Source organism: Aspergillus aculeatinus (genome assembly GCF_003184765.1).
Source record: "Aspergillus aculeatinus CBS 121060 unplaced genomic scaffold BO66scaffold_18, whole genome shotgun sequence".
In the NCBI taxonomy this organism is placed as follows: domain Eukaryota; kingdom Fungi; phylum Ascomycota; class Eurotiomycetes; order Eurotiales; family Aspergillaceae; genus Aspergillus; species Aspergillus aculeatinus.
Window position 1 is genome coordinate 99772 of NW_020291487.1, and position 19274 is coordinate 119045.

Consider the following 19274-nt stretch of genomic DNA (forward strand, 5'->3'; position numbering starts at 1 on the left):
ACGCATATCGCCTTTTGCCAGTTGCGCTTTGCGCGGCTTCTGCTACTATTGCAATGCTCGGAAACCGGTGATTTGTAACCACTGCATATTGACACCTGTTTTCCAACTTAGAGAAAACGCAGTGCAGCAGATCAAAATACTTACAGCAAGGGAGGGGCAGGCCTGCATGTCTTCAGACTTTACAACCAAGAGATAAGCTATGATCACCACGAGCTAGATCCACACTAGGATATTCTCTCATCAAGAGCACTCGTGACTCGGGAGACAGATTGGCTTTCCCAGGGTATGATCTTGCGAGCCAGTGTGAAGAAAGGGTCATCGAGACGAGCTCTGGCGCGCACCAACCTCACGCTACGCTGATCCGTCAATGTTACTGGATCAGGTGGGAGATACGAGGTGAGGAGCAAGGCTTGGCTCGCGTCAATATGTGGAAACGCATTCTCCTGGACTGGCTAGCTGTGAGAGGCCGGGGAAATGCGGGGGAGAGTGACTAAGCAAGCCCCAAGCACAGGCCATCATCGGTCTCTCCGCATCTCGAAAAGATCAATAACCGACCGGCCTTTTCCTCTCGCCAGCCCATCTGTTCTTCTTCACCATTTTTCTCTTTGTTTCCCTTAGCTCATCCTATCAGCAACCACTTGCTTTCCTCTCCCTGGTGATTCCCGTTGCCGCTTGTATCCAGTTGCCTGGATGAACCCGACGAACACGCCGATGTCCCTCTTTGCCTACTATACCTTCCCCGCAGCGATCAACGCTCAAGGGCCTCTGCCCCGCAATTGCTTGCCATGAGAATTGGAAGGGGATGTGAACGTTGTCGTCTGCGTCATATAAGATGTACTACCCGCGCAGGGGCGTCTTCGTGTAACGCCTGCACTCGCCTGGGGCGAGCTTGTCGCTTAGATCCGCCTTTTCGTTTCAAATCTGTCCGTCATGTTTACCAGAAGAGCAATGGCACGGCATCCAAGTTTGAGCTGGTCTGGGACTCCCAGCAGACTTGGGTGAAGGTCCCTCACTCGTGTATGTGCCTGCCCTTTTGCTTAGTTGCACATCCATATTTCTCGCAGTACTGATTTTGCCTCAGTGACCTTCGTGCACGAATCATCTGACGACTCTGACGATGACAATACAAGCGACATTCCACCGGTCCGTCAAGGGGATGACCATGCCCCCTCAAATGAGACGCCGCAAGACATCCCACAGTCCTATACTGTATTCTCCCATCTACCCTTCCCAGAGATTATGTATTCTCAGGATGAGAGTCTACGAGAACATCATCATGTCGATAATCCAGCACAGAACCCCACGACGCCCCCAATCACCGAAGTCCAACAGTTTCCTGGCAAGTCCTCAAGCTTGTCACCCCAAGCCATTCCCATGCTCTCTCCGATAGCATCCGCAAGTACTTGGACGAGCGCAGCATCGCCGCTGAGTGCGGTCAGCCCCAGACAAGGCAGCTCGTCGTCACTCTCACCTCGCGAAGCCCACCTTCTCCGTCTCTTTATCCAGAAGCTTGCGCCATGGGTATGCTCAACCAAGTTTTCTTTCCCTCCATCATCTTCACTTTGCATGGAAGCTAACATTCTTCAGGCCGACATCTGCGACCTCCGTTCTCACTTCGGGACCGAGGTCCCTCGCCGCGCTCTCCGATATCCGATGGTTCTCAAAGCTGTCCTCGCCCTTGCAGCTCGACATGACGCCATTGTAAAAGGGGCCAGTGATTGGGAAGCATCAGAGTACCACGGCCAATGCCTCGAACTCCTGATCGCAGCTCTCGCCCTTCCAGAAGAGACCTACGATGACAACCTCCTCTTCACGGTTGTGATCCTACGGATGTACGAAGAACTCGAGCTTGCGACCGACGAGAAGTGCCACTGGGTCGGATCCAATCGACTTCTCAACCGGATGTCTAATTCTGCGTCCTCGGGCGGGCTCGCTGAAGCCGTGAGCTGGCAGTTCCTTCGCCAGGCCATTTACGCCTGCGTCGTGCAGCACCAACCGATGCAACTCAACTTGGCAAACTATGAGCGTTCCGTTGTTTTCCGGCGGCGCGATGACGCTTCCTATGCGAATGTCATTATCTTCTACTGCGCCAAGATCTTGCGGTTGTGGTCAGGCTCGCACTGCAGTCCTGTTGACGAGACGGAGTGGCAGCATCTGGTCGACAGCGTGGAGCAATGGTACCACGCGCGACCGGTCAGCTGGCAGCCACTCCAGTACAAGGATGCGAATCCGCACGAGAATCGCCCGTTTCCTGAGATGTGGATGATCTCGCCGCAGGCGGGTAAGTTTGCCAACGACCTGCCAAGAAGCCTGGCTGACCTTTGATTTTAAACTGCTAGCCGTGGGACTGCAATATTATCATACGGCGTGCATCTTTCTGAGTGCTTCCGACCGACACTGGAGTGTAGTCAGTGACTACGAGCTTGCACGACTCAAGCGCGTAGAGGAGGTTCGTGATTCTTTTCGTCTTTTCTCTCATCATCCTTCTTCGCTCTCCCTCGTCGTTCCTTTCGTCGTTCCTTTCGTCTTTCCCCTGCATCTATCCCTTACACTTCTGGCTCGAAAATTAACTAACCTCCACAAACAGAGAACAATCTCCTCCCACCTCGTCAAGGTCGTCGGCCTCTCGATGTCCAACGAGACCGTGGAAAACGCATACTTCATGGCCTGCCATCTTCTTCATCGCTGTACGCTTCTTTCTCGCACTCTTCTTTTGCCTTTCTCACTAACTCCCCAGCCCACAGACGGATATTGTCTCCGCCACGCAGCCGAACAACAAGGCTCCCTGGACTTCCTGCGCCGCATGGAGAAGAACGTAGGCTGGCGCACGGGCTGGGTGATCCGCGAGCTCGAAACCCAGTGGAAAGAACTCCAAACATTAGATACTACTTGGGGAGACGGATAGACGGTCGGTCGGTCGGTCGGTGGCCGTTCTGCAATGCCTTTGTTTTTCTTCGGGTGTATATCTAGCGACAAGTTTTAGATTCACAATCTCATGACGTTATGACTAGTTCCTCCTCGCTTGCCAGCGGTGTCTGGAGATCACGAAAAGAAGCCAGCCCATGGTAGAACCGTAGGGCGGGAATCGGATACTCGTAGGAGCCCCTCTCTTTGCACGATCTTTTCCAGCACAACCTTACAGACTCTCTTGCTCCGTTTCTCCGCAGCCACGATGGGAGGTCCCACCGCTCGTCCAACTGTGTCTCCCCCCTGCTAGCGGAAGAAACAGCACCGACACAAACCTCCCCGTCCATAGACATCTTTGCGTTCAGTGTTGTATGCCTCTTCCTTCAACAACAGTGTGGTATCATGTTCCTCCACGCGTCAAGGAATCTTTATCTTTCTCTCTCGGTCGGTCGGTCGGTTGTTCGTTTGCTCGTCCGTCCGTCCGTTCGTTCGTTCTCAACTGCCAACTCCTCATGAGGAGTAAATTGTAAGCCTCTTCTCGTAGACCGAGCGTATGATCTGCATCCAAGAAAAGAAACTTAGCCTGAGCTCGCGCTAAAGTTGTTCTTGAGCGGAGTCACAACGTACCTTTCGATTTCGATCGCGGACTGCCCGCCCACGAGGCAGTAGTCAGACTTGTTCTACATATTCAGAAGGATGAAAATCGCAAGAATCCAAGCGAATAGAAGTTCTCGATTCAAAGTCAAAGCATCATGTAGCATACACATCTTGGGACCACAGAGAAAAGGAGAATCGCTAGCAGAACATTGAACCCTTGCAACCACCAGCGCCCGCGAACTCCATCAAGAACGCGAGAACAGCAGCATCACCAAACAGAAAGCCAGACAAGAAAAGGTGAGTAGAGCGGCCCCCATCAGAGCAGTAGCAGAGCCCGAGCCCTACAATCCCAACCTCAAGGCAAGTAACCAGCCGATACCGGTCTCCCCACCGAGGAAGGAATCAGCATCCAAGGCTTCAGCAACTGTGGTTTTCATCATCGAGGGCACAGGAGAAAAAGGAAAGGGAAAGGAAGAAAACAAAAGAAAAGAACCCCCTCAGAGCAGTAGCCAACCCGAGCCCTACAATCCCAACCTCAAGGCAAGTAACCAGCCGATACCGGTCTTCCCGCCGAGGAAGGAATCAGCATCCAAGGTTGCAACAAGTGCGATTTATCATCATCGAGGGCACAGGGAAAAGAAAAGAGAAAGGACAGACAAAAGAGGTGGTCCCCTCAGAGCAGATTGAAGCGAACCCGAGCCTGCAATCCCACCCAAGGCATGGCACCAGCCGGAGCCGGTTGCTTCACCAGGGGGCAGAATCAGCGTCCAAGGCTGCACGCAAATCCGAGCCTACAATCCCACCACTCAAGACAAGGAACCGGCCGCGGCCAGTCATCTTATCAGGGGGCAGAATCAGCATCCAAGATTGCAAGCAAGCCCGAGCCTACAATCCCACCACGCAAGGTAAGCAACCAGTCGGGACCGGTCGCCTCGCCAGAGGGTAGGATCAGCGTCCAAGGTTGCAACAAAAGTGAGTTTCATCATCGGGGTACAGGAGAAAAGGAAAAACAGAAGGAAAAAAGAAGAAAAACAAAAGAAAACAAAGGGAAAACAAAGGAAAGACAAAGGAAAAACAAAAGGAAAAGAGCCAGCAACCCACGAACTAGGCAAGCCTCCTCAGATCTGAAGCAAGTATGTTCAGTGGCTGCCTTTCGCAAAGCGAAGAGCAGCATTTGAACTTCATATGCTCGACGGCAAAAAGTGCATCAGTGCAACCTAGAATTTGCAACGAGAGGCAGTAGAAGCCAATATCATCATTGGGAATGTGTGTGAAAGGAAAAGGAAAAGCCAAAAACCCACGAACTAGGCACGCCTCCTCAGATCAAGCAAAGGTGCACCTTTGCAAGTAGGTCAGTACTGTGTCAAAGCAGCCTAGATTCTGCAGTGAGAGACAGTAAAGCCAACATCATCATTGGGAATGGTCAAGAAAAAGAGTGGAGAGGGCAGAGAAGATAGGGGAGGGCGGAGGTGAGAAGGGGGAACCAGGCAGGCCTCCTCAGATCCAGCAAGGTTGGTGTTACCATTGCAAGAAGGTCAATACTGCATCAAAGCAACCTGGAATTTGCAGTGAGGGGCAGTAAAGACCAACATCATCATTGGGACTGGTCAAGAAAAAGAGTGTGTGGGTTGAAAACACTGAAGTTCAGCGCTTTCAGAAAGGGTTCCAAAGATTGAAAACTTCTCGACTCTCTCCATCCACGCTCGATGAGTGAGGACTTCACAGAAGGAAGAGATGAGAAAAGAAAGGGGGCTACAAAGACTGGGAAGAGATGAGTAGCGAGGATGTGAAGCTGGTCGTCTGGTTTTTCAACGAAGACGTCGCCTGCTCCCAGAGCCTCGAGACCCGGTGTACTCTGCGTCCGTCTAGGTTGGAAGGTAATCGACACTGGTGTTGGCCAGCGAGGGTACATAGCGCCAGCCCACCCGGATGCAGAGTTGAGAGAGGAAGAAGGAAATGGAGGAAGGGAAAGGTTGGAGAAGAGAAGAGAGAAGAGAGAGAGAGAGAGGAAGAAAGGAAGAAGAAGGAGGAGGGAGGGGGAGGGGGTATTTATGTTTTTCGAAAGAGAGAGAAGTGTGATCTGGCGGCTGGAATCACCACCAGTGAATGATCAACAACCTCATATGAAACGCATGATATCAAAAAGAAGGGTCAGGCAACGATCTGGTTGGCCGGTAAGCGAGCGGCTGCCTGGAGCTTCTCAAGTGAATATAACATATTTCACAGAATCAAGTAGAAGAAGGATAAGGGGCCAGCATGATCCGGTGGCCTGATTGGCTGGTATGTTTAATTTGATATCAAAAAAGGTGATCCTACGTCGAACAAAGGTCTGCCTGGTTGATAAGCGAGTGGTAGGGGGCCGGGGGGTGTACTTCGCTTGTTAGCAGTAGGATATGGAAAGAGGTAGGCCTCGAGCGATGCACAAACGAATCCACCTATATCAAAGAAGTTCTATGCCGCGAGAAGGAACGTAGTATCTGTAGTGTAGTACCTACTTGAGGTGTCTTCTCTTGTTTCTCCAAAGGGAGCCAAAAAGAGTAGTATGATGTGGCTATACACTCGAGAGCAAATTCAAACAGCGTACCAAAGCCTACCGCCAGATTTGTCTACACAACGAAGCCTCAGAACCTGGACGCCATGCCCACATTCAGAAAGGCAAGAGATCACCCTTTCCCTCGTCATCATTGCAAGCAGCGCAAGCAATGCCAACCTCTTCTATAGGTGCTCTTGTCAGGCAAAGAACCTGGGCAACGCACGTCCACCGCGAAGGAAACGAGATACACGCGCCCTGGCAGCTCTCTCTCGAGGACTCTTCATCTATTCTAATGCTAGCTATCGTTTCTAGCTTTGATACGCATCGAGAGAGCTAACTTGTACGTGGCCACAGTGTCAAAACACCTCGCGAGGTCCAGATCGCAAATTGCCGAACCGAACGAGCCACTCCCACAAACGTCACACACCGACCGCAAGAACCCATCCAATCGAATGAGAAGCAGACTTAATTGAAAAGAGAGAGCGAAGGTGGGAGGCTACACGCTTCTGCAGACTGATTTCCCTCGCGATATCCGAATCGCAGATCCACCGAACCAACGAATCGCGCCTCTACACCACCACAAACCAAGCGCCCCTGTGTCGACCGCAGGAAACAACCTCGCCGAGCAGAGATCTCGGTCATGAGCATATGAAGCAAGCAAGTCTAGAAGGCTACGCGTTCCGGAAAGCTTGTTCGATTGCTGATCCGTCCATGTATACTCCAGAACGAACCTCGAGATAAAGTTGTGGCATCAGGGACCAGCCCCCGATCCGACCCGCCGGACAGGGCAAGCTCATCCGCCAGCCGGCTTGGCTTGCATCAGCCAGCATCCTTCCATCCACCGACCGACCGCCCATTGCGAATCGCATGCCGATACTCATAGTACAGTGCAGTGCAATACAACTCATCCTCATAATTCCATGCAGCCAACACACACAGGAAGAGACAGGATCAACCTGAGGACCGCGACCGAACGAATCCCTACCCACGCAGACGATGTCGACAAATCCACCGTCCGGTCGGAGAGCACCCCCCAACCTTCCACAATCGCTACGACTGAGTAACTAGTAGTTAGTAACTCCCAAAAGAAACGAGGCGAAGCACACAACCCAGCCACGAAGAGAGCCAAAAGCTTCGAAGCGATCAACCCATTCTCCATCCCCAGAATCCCAAACTCCCCATGTTTACTTCTACGGCGCAAATCCACAAACCAACACCTGACTCGCGCAAAAAACTCTGGTGCCTGAACAAGCACAAGAAGAATGTCCAGCGCAGATAAAAATAGAACCGCATACCCCCGATGCACGAGCCGCACAGCAAATCAGATGCTTTTTCCCCGCCCCCTCGGCGGTGCTGCACTACCAGTAACTTAAGTGATTAGATCTAAGTCCGAGCTCTAACCCGGTTTTCCACTGAAATCTTCGGCGATAAAGGTATGTAGTCTACACCACCACACAGTATGGAAACCTGAACCCTAGACGACCAACGCTAACTACACAAGTAGAAAACTCCGCTCAAGTGGAGGGAGGTCCTGGTTGGAATCAGTCCACGCTCCAGATTAGAAAAAAAAAAGTGGGGATCGGTACTGCAGCACTGCAGCACTGCAGCAAAAAGAGGCAGTGTTCGGAGATACTTGGTTTGGATACTTTTCCCACTGTGCCAAAGTGACAGGGATTCTCTCTCTCTGCCGCTATGATTGCAATAATGGATGCAAGTTTGGCCCAGTGCGTTGGCCTACATCCATCCATCCCCTTTCAAAGAAATCTGGGCAGCCATAAGTATGACACAATCTCTTTCCTTTCCCCCCCCCCTTCAAACTCTGCATGAAAATCTGATCAACTACGGCAACTATCACCGTACCGGTTGTTCCGACGGACTCTCCACCATTAAAGGGCGGCCGCTACCAGCAAAGGGGAGAGGGTCTCGGCAAATTACAAACAACCCATCGAAACTACAGATTCAAACTCAGACAAAAGAAAGCCACAGAATGCTAGACTAGACTATAATAGCGACGAATTATCCCCGAAAGTATCTTAGTTGAACCCTGCAGTAGGAGATTTAGGCTGTCATATTTCTCTGCCGTTTCTTTGCATTCTGCTGGAGGCTTGGAGCTAGTCTAATACTTAACCTCTGGCTGTCCCCGCTTCGGAGCCAAGGGTGATTGACTGACTGACTCGATGGGTCGGATTGCTGGACACCTAATCCAAACACCGAGACTTCAAAAACAGCAAATTAATGTCCCAATGATTAGATCCGCGACTTAGAGAAATTGATTCTATTTCGTGAGCCATCGCCTGAATTTCACGAACTGACTGGACTTCCAAATATGAAAGCCGTGTCCGTGTTCTTATACCTGCTATGCCTGGTATCTCCGCCCGTCGCGGCTGACTCGGATTCCAATACCAACTGTGAGTTTTGCGCCGGTCGTCACTCTCTATACTCTATACTCTATCCTCTATCCTCTATCGTGATCACACTATACATACACCCCATCAAGATCGAGTGCTCACAGGTAAAATGAAAAGGTACCTCCAGCACAACAATAACTTCGCAGGCCGATGCCGACAACCGTCTCTCCTCCTGCTCCACCATCCACGGCACCTTGACCATCTCCCCGTCCGTTACCGGCACCATCACCCTCAAACAGCTTGAGACGCTCAACGCAGGTCTAACCATCCAAAATGCCTCCGCGCTGACGGCTTTCTCCGCGGCGAACCTCGAAACCGTCAACGGGCAGTTTTCCATCAAGAATAATGCTCAGTTGAGCACCCTGACGTTGTCAAATTTGCAAAAGGTCAGCGGAGAGCTGGATGTCGAGGACAACTCCCAGCTCAGAGATTTGGTGTTGGATGATTTGCAGTATGTGAACGGAGCGTTGGTCCTGGGTGGGAAATTTGATCGGTGAGTGACCCCCTTTTTATTCTCTGGTTCGCATCGCGTTCAAGATAAATTGGACCATAGATTGCAATCGGAGCGGGGCTGACTCTCACAATGCAAAAGGATATCATTTAGCGATCTCAAGCATGTCAACGGCAAGACGAATATCCGGTCGCGCGGAGGATCATTTCGCTGCTCGAGTTTGGCTTCCCTCCGGAGTGAAGATGGTGACGACGATGACGACGACGACCACAACAATAACAGCAACAGCAATGGCGTGTTCAGGGGATCTTATAGCTGCTCCGACGGCTCCAGCAGCGGGCTAAGTTCGGGAGCCAAAGCGGGCATTGCGATCGGCGTGATCGTGCTTGTTCTGCTGATTTTCCTCCTAGTATGGGTACTGATGCGTCGGAACCGATCACGGCGCAAACGGCGGAACGCGGCCCAAGACGAGGGCAAATCTGGATACGCGGCTGTTGGAGTAGGGTTGTCGCATGATCGCAAGATCTCAAATATGGAGGAGAAACTGAAACCTCGAGTGTCGGAACCGCATGAGCCCGAACAGACGATCAATCTGAATAACATCCCACGGAAACCACTCTCGCCGCCTCCACCATCGTTGTCGACCGACGCACGTCGCACAATTTCAACAATCTCGCCATCTTCTCCCCCGGTACCGGCTGCTTTGATCCCCGGCACAGAAAGCTCGTCCAGCTCTGTTCCGACGTCTGATGACCAAAACGCGTTGTTCCTGCATACCATCCCCCGACGGAGGCCATCTGAAACGGACGTCCCGTTATTGGATAGTGGGAACGTGCATGAAGTACCGGCCAGTCCGGTCGCGCATAGAGGATTGTATGAGTTGGACGCTGGGCCTGTGCGAGGGACGCACCAGCAACCGATCAACCACGAGTAATCAACTCATTGTCGCGTATGACGGCGCGTGACGAAGCATGATTGACGAGACTTCCGGAAACTGTTGGTCAGCACGACCCAACAAATATACCCTGAGATAGCGAACATAACGAAACAGCAGTCCATCATCTAACTGTACAATTAGATTGCAATTGAGAAATCGTAGCCAGACCGACTTGGGGTAACCTGAAATGTCCCCAATCATGATAGTATACATCATGCATTAAACGCTTAGAACCAGATTCATCCATTATGATAAGAACGACGGCCCCATTGTGGAGCCCGGGTTCGCTCGCACTGCCTGCAGTGTCTCGCCCGAGGCCAACGGCCCACACCATCCGTACGCGTCGCACCGGCATTGTTCGTATCGAGGACAACTAATTTTCAGGTTAGTCCCTTTGCGCCGCTGCAATCAAACCACTATCGCGCCCGCACGACCGTCACTCACTATATCTCATCCATGCCGAAGATGATGTGCCAAATCTTCTCGTATACCCATCCCACGCCAAAGCTGTCTGTTAATTCCGTCTCGTCGGCCCACCGCAACATGCGCTCGTAGTCCGATCGGGGTCGTTCAAGGATCCGCTGGCGGCTGACAGCGAATTGACCACAGCAGACATTGCCAATGTGCTCCGGAACCTTCTTCGCAGGGACATTGAGAAGCGTCTGGTAGACCTGAGGAAAGAATGCGCGAATATCATCATTCTCGATATCGATTTGCGTGGGACTCCACGGGTGGACACTTGTCGGGCAGCCGGGGTCGTGCTCGCAGCGCAGATTGACATAACCCTGCGCGTCAACGGCCTCTAAGCGGAGGTTTCGCAGTGCCGGTCCAGTGTGGGGGCCGAAAAGGTCATTGTGCCATTGATCGTAGTTAGAGTGGATGAAGATCGTGTATTTCGGTAATTGGTTGTAGAACTCGACGATGAAGGAGAGGTAGGCGGTAGCCTCGCGACCGCGGATGGTGTAAGGAACTAGGAGATTTGGCGCGGGTTCGACGTCGGTGCTGTAGATGAATGGGATTGTTCCGCTGCGGGAGGATTGCCGACGTCAGCCAAATAAACACAAAGCACAATGAAGGTTCGTGATCCCGGAGGTGGCGCGCCTTACTGGTCGTTGCAGTAATCCAAAAGCCAAGTTAAGTCCTCCGCCCGCGTCGCAGCCAATACTAAGCCAATCTCGCTGGTCGCGTTGTCGTACGTCTTGGTGATTTCCGATAACTGCTCGTGAATCGGGTTGAAGTATTCTTCCACTGTGGTGGTTGATTTGCGTGCGGTTAACCTGGTGTCCGGGAGAAAGAGGTTGGGGCGGAGGTAGGTCCGAACGATGACATACCTGGTTGAGGGTCGTAAGAATCACCGCCGCAGATGAGCCATGAGAGAACGGAGGTGACCAGCAGCGCCAAAATTCCGAGAGCGGCGGTGCGGCGGGCAGGCCAGCGAAACAGCCGCCTCTTCGACATTGAGGAAAGGGGAGGGGAGAGGGGGAGGGGATTCACCTCTCGCGAGGTTTGAAGGCGAGCGACCGCAAGGACGGACAGGGATTCAAGAGACAGTGAGATAAGGAGAGGAGAGGAGAGGAGAGGAGAGGAGAGGAGGAAAGGGGAGCGGGAAGAAGAAGGGGAGGAGAAGAAGAAGAAGGGAAAGGAAAGAACAGCCGACGGACGACCAGATGAATTCCCTTGTCTTGTCCAGCACAATCGAATTATAACTAAACTACTCCGTAATTGTTAGTTAAGGTAAAGGTAATGAAGTCAATGGCAGCGGGCATTTTGCAAGCCCACAGGACAAATCAAGACGAATAATAATGAGAGCAGTGGGAGAGGCTCAGGCCGGACCTGGAAGTGCAGCAGTGCTAGACGGTGCTAGACTCATAAAGGGCACAAACAACACCCCAAGAACCCCAATTCAGTCCCAATTCAGTACGCCATGGCCCTTATCCACGTAAGGGGCATGGGACACTAAACTGCAACTGGTCAAAATCAGTCAGTCCCGGGCCACTCAATCGCCAGGATCTGGATTCAGGTGGGACTCGCCAAGTTATCGCCCCATGGCTGGCCACTTCGGCACTATTCCGGCTTGGACCATAAGTAGGTCTGCATGCGATTGTATTCCAGTCTGGGGGTCCAGCCTCCGCGAACGGGCGCATTATGGGTGATAGCCCAACGGAGAGAGAGTCCATTGCTATTTTGGTCTCCCTCAAATGACTTCAATACAAGCTTTTACAGGTATCGTCTATCGGTCGAAGCGCCACTGTCTTCCAATTCTGCCCGCCAAGAACCCACTCGTCATGAGTGTACGTCACCCTGCGAAACCACCGACATGAATAATTGACGGGTCAATTGGCGACCACCACTGTTTGTATGGCCATGCATGCCACATCTCGCATAGATTTTGTCGGTCTTCAGCACGGCGCACAGTATGATCGGCAGCATGCAGGTGATGATTCCCGCCGTCAATCTCCGCCGACGTACACAACACTATGTTTATCGGCTATCTCGTGCAAACCGTCCTCACATGCTGCTTTCGTCCACCGCCAGAGTCAACATTCCGCGCCACCCTGTTTGTTGACCGCGTACACGCGTCTTCCAGCAGCGACACGTCTCTGCTCCAAAGGTGACGATTTTTGTCCGGGAAAATTTCTTGGGGACTTTATTGTGAACTTATGGATGTGTATGGAGTACGCCCTTGGTCCAAGCCTACTCGGGAGGTTGACAGCTTACTGGTGGGGCAGATCAACTCAAAGCTTGGAGGGAATATCCTTGCTTGCATTCCTGAATACACTAGCCTCACCCAACGAAAAATTCCATCATGGCTACACTTATCAAATGAGCCATGAAGCCGTTTCGGAGGGACCCGTGCTCTTCCATGCGCTTTCCCATCAGCGGCTTCGACATTGTCCCTCCATCAGAAGTGCTTGAGAAGCGATTCGAGCATTTGGACAGAAATGATACTATCCTATCAATATTGGCGACGTGCCCAATGCCAAGTATCAGATAATTAGTATCATAGAGATTGGGACTATCTCAATGGTATGGCTCGCTCGTGATCTGGGGTAAATTCGGGTAGTTCTACCTATGCGAGCTATACGCTGACCCACCCCACCCAACCAGTGGTCATCAGTATGTGCCAGTCACTCAAGATCTACTCAGTGAGGTCGTGTACGATTGTCAGTGGAGTCTTGATCAATAAGTTCAGATCTGCCGGTTTTATTTAACTCTGTGAGTCCCATTTTCTAAAGGGCCTAAGATCATCTCTATAAGCCTACATATTTATGGACTTCACAGCTCAGACCTGAGAATGACAAGATGGGGAAGACAGGCAGCAACATCTCTCTCCCCGTCGGCGCCCCTTTCTCCACGCTTAAGCAACTGTAAGCCAACAGCCATAGCAAAGATCTTCATCCTAGCCCTTTGTGAATCTCGCTTCCATCGGTTTTTCAATCTAAACTTTCTTCAGCTCAACTCGAGTGCTACCTTGAGGCAGCTCCGCTGTCACACGACCCCATTCATCAACAGTAGTCTGAACCGGAAAAGACGCCACATAGATCAGGGGCTGGGTGTGGGCACCGCAGACGGTCTGGCAGGAGGCAACGCAGCAGGATCTAGGAAGCTCGCCCGTTAGCCCTCACGTATACTTTAGTTCGTTCGAATCTAGCTTCGTCATAAGCTTAATACTGAAAACCCTGGACCTCTCCACCAAGGGAAATCAGCCAATGGCTCACAAGCTCTTGTCCTTTCGACGCACCTTCCCTCTTTCTCTCCTTCCGCTTCACAGTACTTGCGCGGGTAATTTGAGTAAAAGCCAGGAGGCCGTCCACAGCATAAGCAAAGACCCTATCAACGGCAGAAAAAGGAGCAGCGCCAGCTCCCAAGCAAGGCTGTGGTCGTGCCACATGATGGATAAAAGATTCTTGCAGAAATAAGGAATCTCGAGACGGACAAGATGTGCTGTTTACTGATTATTGAGGCTGGCTAGAAGTACAGCTAGTATTTATTTAGATTAATATTCTATATAGAACTTTTTTAAAAGCAAAAGTTTTATATATAAGAATATTAAAATATCTTACTCTATTAGAGCCCGGCCGCGGGCTTTAATTAATAAGAAATATAAAAGAATGAATAAAATGTAAAAATAAACAGAATATAGAAAATGAACAGAATATAAAAGATAGAAAGAATATAAAAGATAGATAGATTAGAAAAATGAAAAATAGAAAGAAAATGGAAAAGGTAGAAAAGATAGAAAAGATAGCTAGACTGGCACTATGACACATCTTGGGGCTTTTATCGTGAACTCGTGGAGGCGTATGCCCCTAGTCCAGGCCTACTCGGGAGACTGACAGGTTATAGGCTGCAAAATTAAGAAAGGATGAATAGGCATATATCACGCAAGGCTTAAGCTTTCTCGTTCTTTATGTTCTCGGTCCGGAAAGCGCGCTACCTAGTAGACCTCCTAGCTTTTCAGTTATCGTTTCTCAGTCATTGTAGGCACATGAAAATGGAATGCCTTTGCTTTAAGCCTAGTACTGAGATTTCGAGGACTATGGCCTTCCCTATGCGCAGACGGTAAGAACACATCGAATACAACCCTCAAAACATCCGATCTCAGAAACACTTCCTGCCCAATAGGACGTACACCGATCAACGCCTATCTTCTCCTTTCCTAGTTGTGCCGCTACCATCGTCATATATGTGACAGACCTTCCTGCCTTTTTTCGCCAGAGATCTCTGCACTGATGACCCATGCCTTATCCTCGCGGTTGAAATGGGATTGGTGTACGGGATTTTCATCTCGATGCCTGGTTCCGAGTTGGCACAAGGCAACAAACATGACCTTTTCACATACCTAATATCGACTCTTTTCAGCTTGCCAAGCCTTTGTAGTTTTCCTTCATCAGCAGACGGAATTCAGACTTTCTGACGTGAACATACTGCTTCGGCTCCTCCCCCTGGGCCGGTAAATTTCTCCACAGCGGTTCGCCATTTGTCCGGTAATTTGTACCTGTCAAACCCGGTCCAGCGCAAAAGAGCCCGGAGCGGATGTGCTTAAGAGGCGAGACATTGTGTAGTTACTCTTTATCAGAAGGATGAATGTAGGGGTAGCAGAGACACAAAGGCAGGTGACATCAGCGCCTCAAACTATGCAAGTATGAGAGGGATGGGTCAGCAAGTCATCCTCCTCAGAAGCTAGGTTATATTTATACCCATCACTTCCGATCTGATCAGGACTTGAATCATCCGACAGTCATTCATGAAGCAGAATGTTTGCTGCTTTTGCATAAATAGGCGCCCTTAGGTACTACTACACCTCTCCCAATGAGTGGATTCACACAGTGCCCTAGACACTTAGCTGTCGAATCGTTCGCCTGGCATGTTTATCGAGCAATCAAATGGCCGGTTGTCAGTGGTGTAGCGAGGCTGGCTCATCAGACTCAACTCAGCCTCGGCGGCTAGGAGATAAGCTCGCTGTCATCTAAGCGATAGTTCAGCTTAGCGATTTGTGCTTTGATCGTTCTGTGAGGGAAAGTGATAGGTAGCCTTCTGCACAAGTTGTGTACAGTGCAAGCGCCTCCTCAGCCGCCAGCCGCCAGTACGATGAGTCAGCATTCTCGCACGTAGTCAATCAACTCTCTTCTCGTTGCATCTCATCGTCTGCATTCCTCAATCTTCCTATCTTACTTCAATGGAGGTCAGCTTCTTCTATTTATACCATGCACCATGGCCAATCTCATGAAATGGGCCATGAAAACACTTCGGAGGACACCCTCTCCACCTATATGTTTCCCCACTAGCGGCTTCGAAACCGTTCGTCCCTCGGAGGTGCTTGATGAAGAACGGTTCGAAAACTTCAAACAAGGAAAATACTACCCTGCTAATATTGGCGATGTGCTTCATGCCAAATATCAGATCATTGGTGAACTTGGATTCGGAACTACTTCAACCGTATGGCTTGCTCGTGACCTTGAGTAAGTTCGGGCAGATCCACTTGCTTAAACCAAGCACCGACCCACTAACACAACCAGAGGCCATCTATGTGACGCTCAAAATCTACACACGTGACGAAGATAATGAGGAAGAATTCCAGATCTACAAGCAACTGAATCAGGGGAGTTCATGGCACCCTGGTCATGCTCATATACGAAAAGCACTGGATATCTTCACAATTCCACGTTCAGGCGGTGACCATCCATGTCTCGTTCAGAAGCCGATGTGGGAAAGTTTCCGAGATTTACTTTATCGCAACCCCACTCATCGATTCACTGAGGATCTGCTCAAAGCCGGTCTTTTGCAGATCTTCCAGGCACTGGACTACCTGCACACGGAATGCAAGCTTGTCCACACTGGTAATGTGTTTGTATGGCTTCATCTAAAGGCATCGTCCTAATTCATGTTCGAATAGACATAAAAAGCGACAACATTCTTCAAGAGATAGAGGACAAGTCTATTCTGCAAAGCTTTACCCAAGCTGAGTTGACAAACCCTTCACCTCGCAAGATTGTCAACGGTCTTCCCGTCTATGCTTCACGACGTTTCGATTTGCCAAAGGTGTTCGGCCGGGCAGTGCTGAGTGATTTCGGCTCAGCCGTACGAGGAGATGAGAAGCGGAATCACGATGCACAGCCTAATGTTTATAGATCTCCGGAAGTGATGCTCAAGACTGATTGGAGTTATTCGGTTGATATATGGAATGTTGGGGCTATGGTATGCTCCACTTGCTCTCTTATGGTCTCATGCACTCACCAGTCGGGGATAATAGGTGTGGGATTTGTTTGAGGAGCGACATCTGTTTTGCGGAGATGACCCTGACGGCAAGGGATACTCGACGCGGGCGCACCTGGCAGAGGTCATGGGTCTTCTGGGGCCGCCTCCTTTGGATATGCTCAAACGTGGGAAACGAAGCCATGAATTCTTCCTTGACGATGGTAAACATTACCTTCTCCTTTCACCCATTTGCAACACTTCTCTGACAATCGACAATGCAGGCAAATGGAAGCAAGACATAGTGATTCCGACGGGTGCCAGTTTGGAGCAGTCGGAAGAGTTCCTTGAGGGAAGGAATAAGGAGATGTTCTTGGCTTTCATGAGAGGGATGCTCCAGTGGCGGCCTGAGGATAGGAAGACAGCGAAGGAACTACTCCAGGATCCGTGGTTAAATGATCAGATAGAATAGCATGTCTGCAGCGCTCATTTCAATCTCCTGGGATCTTCTCCACTCACTAAGTTTTAGCTCTCTGAAAGCACGTAGTTAGTAATCTTGAAAAGGAATCTTACTCGACCGAAACTTGAATCAGCCCCAAGGCGAGTGGTGCTACGGGAGACACACATTGAGGAAAAAATTGTATCGAGGCTGTGAGCAGGAGCATAGGAGTAGTTTTAGCTCGTGAACACCCAAGCGCCGTTGAGCTGCTCAATCAAAGGTAGAGTTCAGTCTATCAAAGTATCTACATTCCCACGGATTATGCAACTTTTATGCGTGCAGGCAGACTATGAGGAGATTCAGCTTCGCATATTCCTCTACAATACCCAACATCCGAGCCCGGCTGGGCAACATCTTCGAAGACACGTTTTACAGGTCTAAATATGTTACGTATACGCAAGAGGACTGACGTCGTTGCAGTTTTCTTTAATAGCTCATGATACAGATGGAAGCATGTCACTGTAAATTTGAAACATAGGCTACCAGGTGAATGTCAGATCAAACTTGATAACACTGCAAAGTGGGTTTGCCACTCAGGCCACCTACAGATCTAAGTAACAGTCTGGTTCCTGACTTCCTCTCCTCCCGTTTCTTCTCATCTTCCCCACTTACGTCCCTGAGCTCACCCTCTTGTCAACTTAAGGAGAACTCCGGAGATAGATCACCGATTTGGTGTCCACCAAGATGCCTAAAAGAAAGGTACCTACATCTAGCAATGCAGAGGTGCCTTCAAAAAAGAAAGCCACCGACCCTGCCGCTGTCTCTCTATCAAATCTCGGGAACATGATCATGGAAAAGGCGGAAATGTAAGTTTTTTCTCCTTGAAAATCGACGAACACTCCTCTCATAAAGGTCTAGCACAAGTAACCAGCAAGATCCGCCTGAACTGACCATAGATTGCGGCCAATATGCGTATTCTGTTTCCCTTGCGCGAGCTTGTTCAAATTCTGCCTTCATCGAGCGTGAGTACGGTTCGGGCAGTAAGACGGTAAGATTTCTGCTAGTGCACAGCCCGTATCTTTCCAGCTGATTGCCTCGGACAGACGAGCTGCACCCTGGTGCTTCAAGATGATCGCCGGGTGGTCGAACATATGGTCAAATATTTGCACTGGGGAGAGTCTTACAGGTACCACGGCAAGCAGCCATTTGACGACGCAATGTTCAAGAAGCGCAAGCTGGCAACCAAAAGCCGCATGGACACCCAAAGCAAGAACATGGGCACTCAGTCGAAGAGTCTTGCGCCTTCTGCGGGTCGAGATCTGTCCTTCGTGGTTATTCCTTTCTTTATCCAGCTCTATGCACTGGCCACGCACCTCGAGGCCGACGGTCTCAGGGAAATCTGCAAAGGTGTTATCATGAGGGCACTCAGTGTTGACATGGACAGAGCCTCGCTGATGCGCGCAATCAAGGAAGTGTATACTCGCTTCGATGAGAGTGACCAGATGCTGCAAGAAATGGTTGTGGCAGTTGTCCGAAACAACCTGTCTCTCTTGCAAGCGCATACAGGCGAGGGAGGGCGTAAGTCGACCTTGAAGGATGTTCTTGATGCTACTGCCTCTTTCTGCCGTGATCTGAGTCTGGAGTTGTCGAATGCTCCGCCGCAGCATGATAAAAACGACGCCATTGACAATGATGATGATGAGGATGATGGAGATAATGGAGAAGTTGATGGCAACTATGAAGATGACCCCAATGACGAAGATTGGACCCCGTGACGGCAATGAGAGGATGGGAAAAGCTTTCAATGACTTTTGTCACGGTATGGGGAAGTACATTTGAGTATCTTGTTCTCGAATTGATCCTTCATAAATCTGCTGGTAATCAGTGATGTATAGCATCTAGATGGCTAATCAAACTCTTGCGCATCTGAGATCTTCAATCCTGGATTCTGCATGCACGGCTAAGTTCCAATTGGCGTCTACCGGTACTTTCGAGATATGCGACACATAGAAACAAGCATGTCTATGGCATGTTCGCAAGATCTAGCCTATTTAACTTCATCATGAAGCATAATATTCTAAGCTGCTGTTATAACATGAGTCTCGATGGGAATCCAGACCGGCACTGCTTTTCCTTTGCTATTTCAGAACGCTGACCTTCGCCATCACGACACTCTTCTTCCTCCTTCAACCCCTCCAGATAGACCATCATCAGCCCAGCACTATGCAACACCGTCATAAATAGACTATAATCCAATCTCGGGCACTGGCATATAACTTCCAAGCACCAACAAACCCTCAAATCGA

General features: G+C 50.3%; 6 protein-coding genes across 6 annotated transcripts; 5 read left to right on the plus strand and 1 right to left on the minus strand.

Annotated features, from left to right (window-relative positions):
* Positions 1–785: 785 nt before the first annotated feature.
* BO66DRAFT_372115 (uncharacterized protein) lies at positions 786–9984 on the plus strand (the record flags this gene model as incomplete). The annotated part of the gene is made up of 8 exons (XM_025645487.1): positions 786–810; positions 889–1017; positions 1082–1209; positions 1537–2281; positions 2340–2449; positions 2588–2687; positions 8563–8938; positions 9038–9984. 8 exons carry the CDS (start codon positions 786–788, stop codon positions 9828–9830), a joined length of 2406 nt encoding a protein of 801 aa, XP_025504935.1. The 3' UTR covers positions 9831–9984.
* On the minus strand, positions 9929–11646 carry BO66DRAFT_372118 (DUF3431 domain-containing protein). Its single transcript, XM_025645488.1, has 4 exons — positions 11165–11646; positions 10940–11075; positions 10278–10859; positions 9929–10206 (listed from the first exon to the last, which is right to left on the minus strand). Exons 1-4 carry the CDS (start codon positions 11289–11291, stop codon positions 10080–10082), a joined length of 972 nt encoding a protein of 323 aa, XP_025504936.1. The 5' UTR covers positions 11292–11646; the 3' UTR covers positions 9929–10079.
* A 293-nt stretch (positions 11647–11939) lies between these two features.
* Positions 11940–12939, plus strand: BO66DRAFT_58374 (uncharacterized protein). The gene has a single exon (XM_025653423.1). It carries the CDS (start codon positions 12192–12194, stop codon positions 12747–12749), a length of 558 nt encoding a protein of 185 aa, XP_025504937.1. The 5' UTR covers positions 11940–12191; the 3' UTR covers positions 12750–12939.
* On the plus strand, positions 12940–13524 carry BO66DRAFT_58375 (uncharacterized protein). The gene has a single exon (XM_025653424.1). It carries the CDS (start codon positions 13129–13131, stop codon positions 13450–13452), a length of 324 nt encoding a protein of 107 aa, XP_025504938.1. The 5' UTR covers positions 12940–13128; the 3' UTR covers positions 13453–13524.
* Positions 13525–15504: 1980 nt separating this feature from the next.
* BO66DRAFT_347635 (kinase domain protein) lies at positions 15505–17015 on the plus strand. Its single transcript, XM_025644628.1, has 5 exons — positions 15505–15796; positions 15831–16174; positions 16231–16532; positions 16588–16753; positions 16814–17015. Exons 1-5 carry the CDS (start codon positions 15549–15551, stop codon positions 16999–17001), a joined length of 1248 nt encoding a protein of 415 aa, XP_025504939.1. The 5' UTR covers positions 15505–15548; the 3' UTR covers positions 17002–17015.
* A 697-nt stretch (positions 17016–17712) lies between these two features.
* BO66DRAFT_448950 (uncharacterized protein) lies at positions 17713–18743 on the plus strand (the record flags this gene model as incomplete). Its single annotated transcript, XM_025651767.1, has 3 exons — positions 17713–17834; positions 17881–18016; positions 18072–18743. The coding sequence occupies 3 exons, from the start codon at positions 17713–17715 to the stop codon at positions 18741–18743; spliced, it is 930 nt and encodes a 309-aa protein (XP_025504940.1).
* Between the last annotated feature and the right edge of the window lie 531 nt (positions 18744–19274).

Coding starts and splice junctions, on each gene's coding strand:
- BO66DRAFT_58375 (XM_025653424.1), top strand. CDS start 13,129: ATGACAAGATGGGGAAGACAGGCAGCAACATCTCTCTCCCCGTCGGCG.
- BO66DRAFT_372118 (XM_025645488.1), bottom strand. CDS start 11,291: ATGTCGAAGAGGCGGCTGTTTCGCTGGCCTGCCCGCCGCACCGCCGCT. Junction 11,076..11,164: donor TTCTTACGACCCTCAACCAG/GTATGTCATCGT, acceptor CCACAGTGGAAG/AATACTTCAACCCGATTCAC. Junction 10,207..10,277: donor TTCGGCATGGATGAGATATA/GTGAGTGACGGT, acceptor CCTGAAAATTAG/TTGTCCTCGATACGAACAAT.
- BO66DRAFT_58374 (XM_025653423.1), top strand. CDS start 12,192: ATGGCCATGCATGCCACATCTCGCATAGATTTTGTCGGTCTTCAGCAC.
- BO66DRAFT_347635 (XM_025644628.1), top strand. CDS start 15,549: ATGGCCAATCTCATGAAATGGGCCATGAAAACACTTCGGAGGACACCC. Junction 16,533..16,587: donor TATGGAATGTTGGGGCTATG/GTATGCTCCACT, acceptor CGGGGATAATAG/GTGTGGGATTTGTTTGAGGA. Junction 16,754..16,813: donor TGAATTCTTCCTTGACGATG/GTAAACATTACC, acceptor TCGACAATGCAG/GCAAATGGAAGCAAGACATA.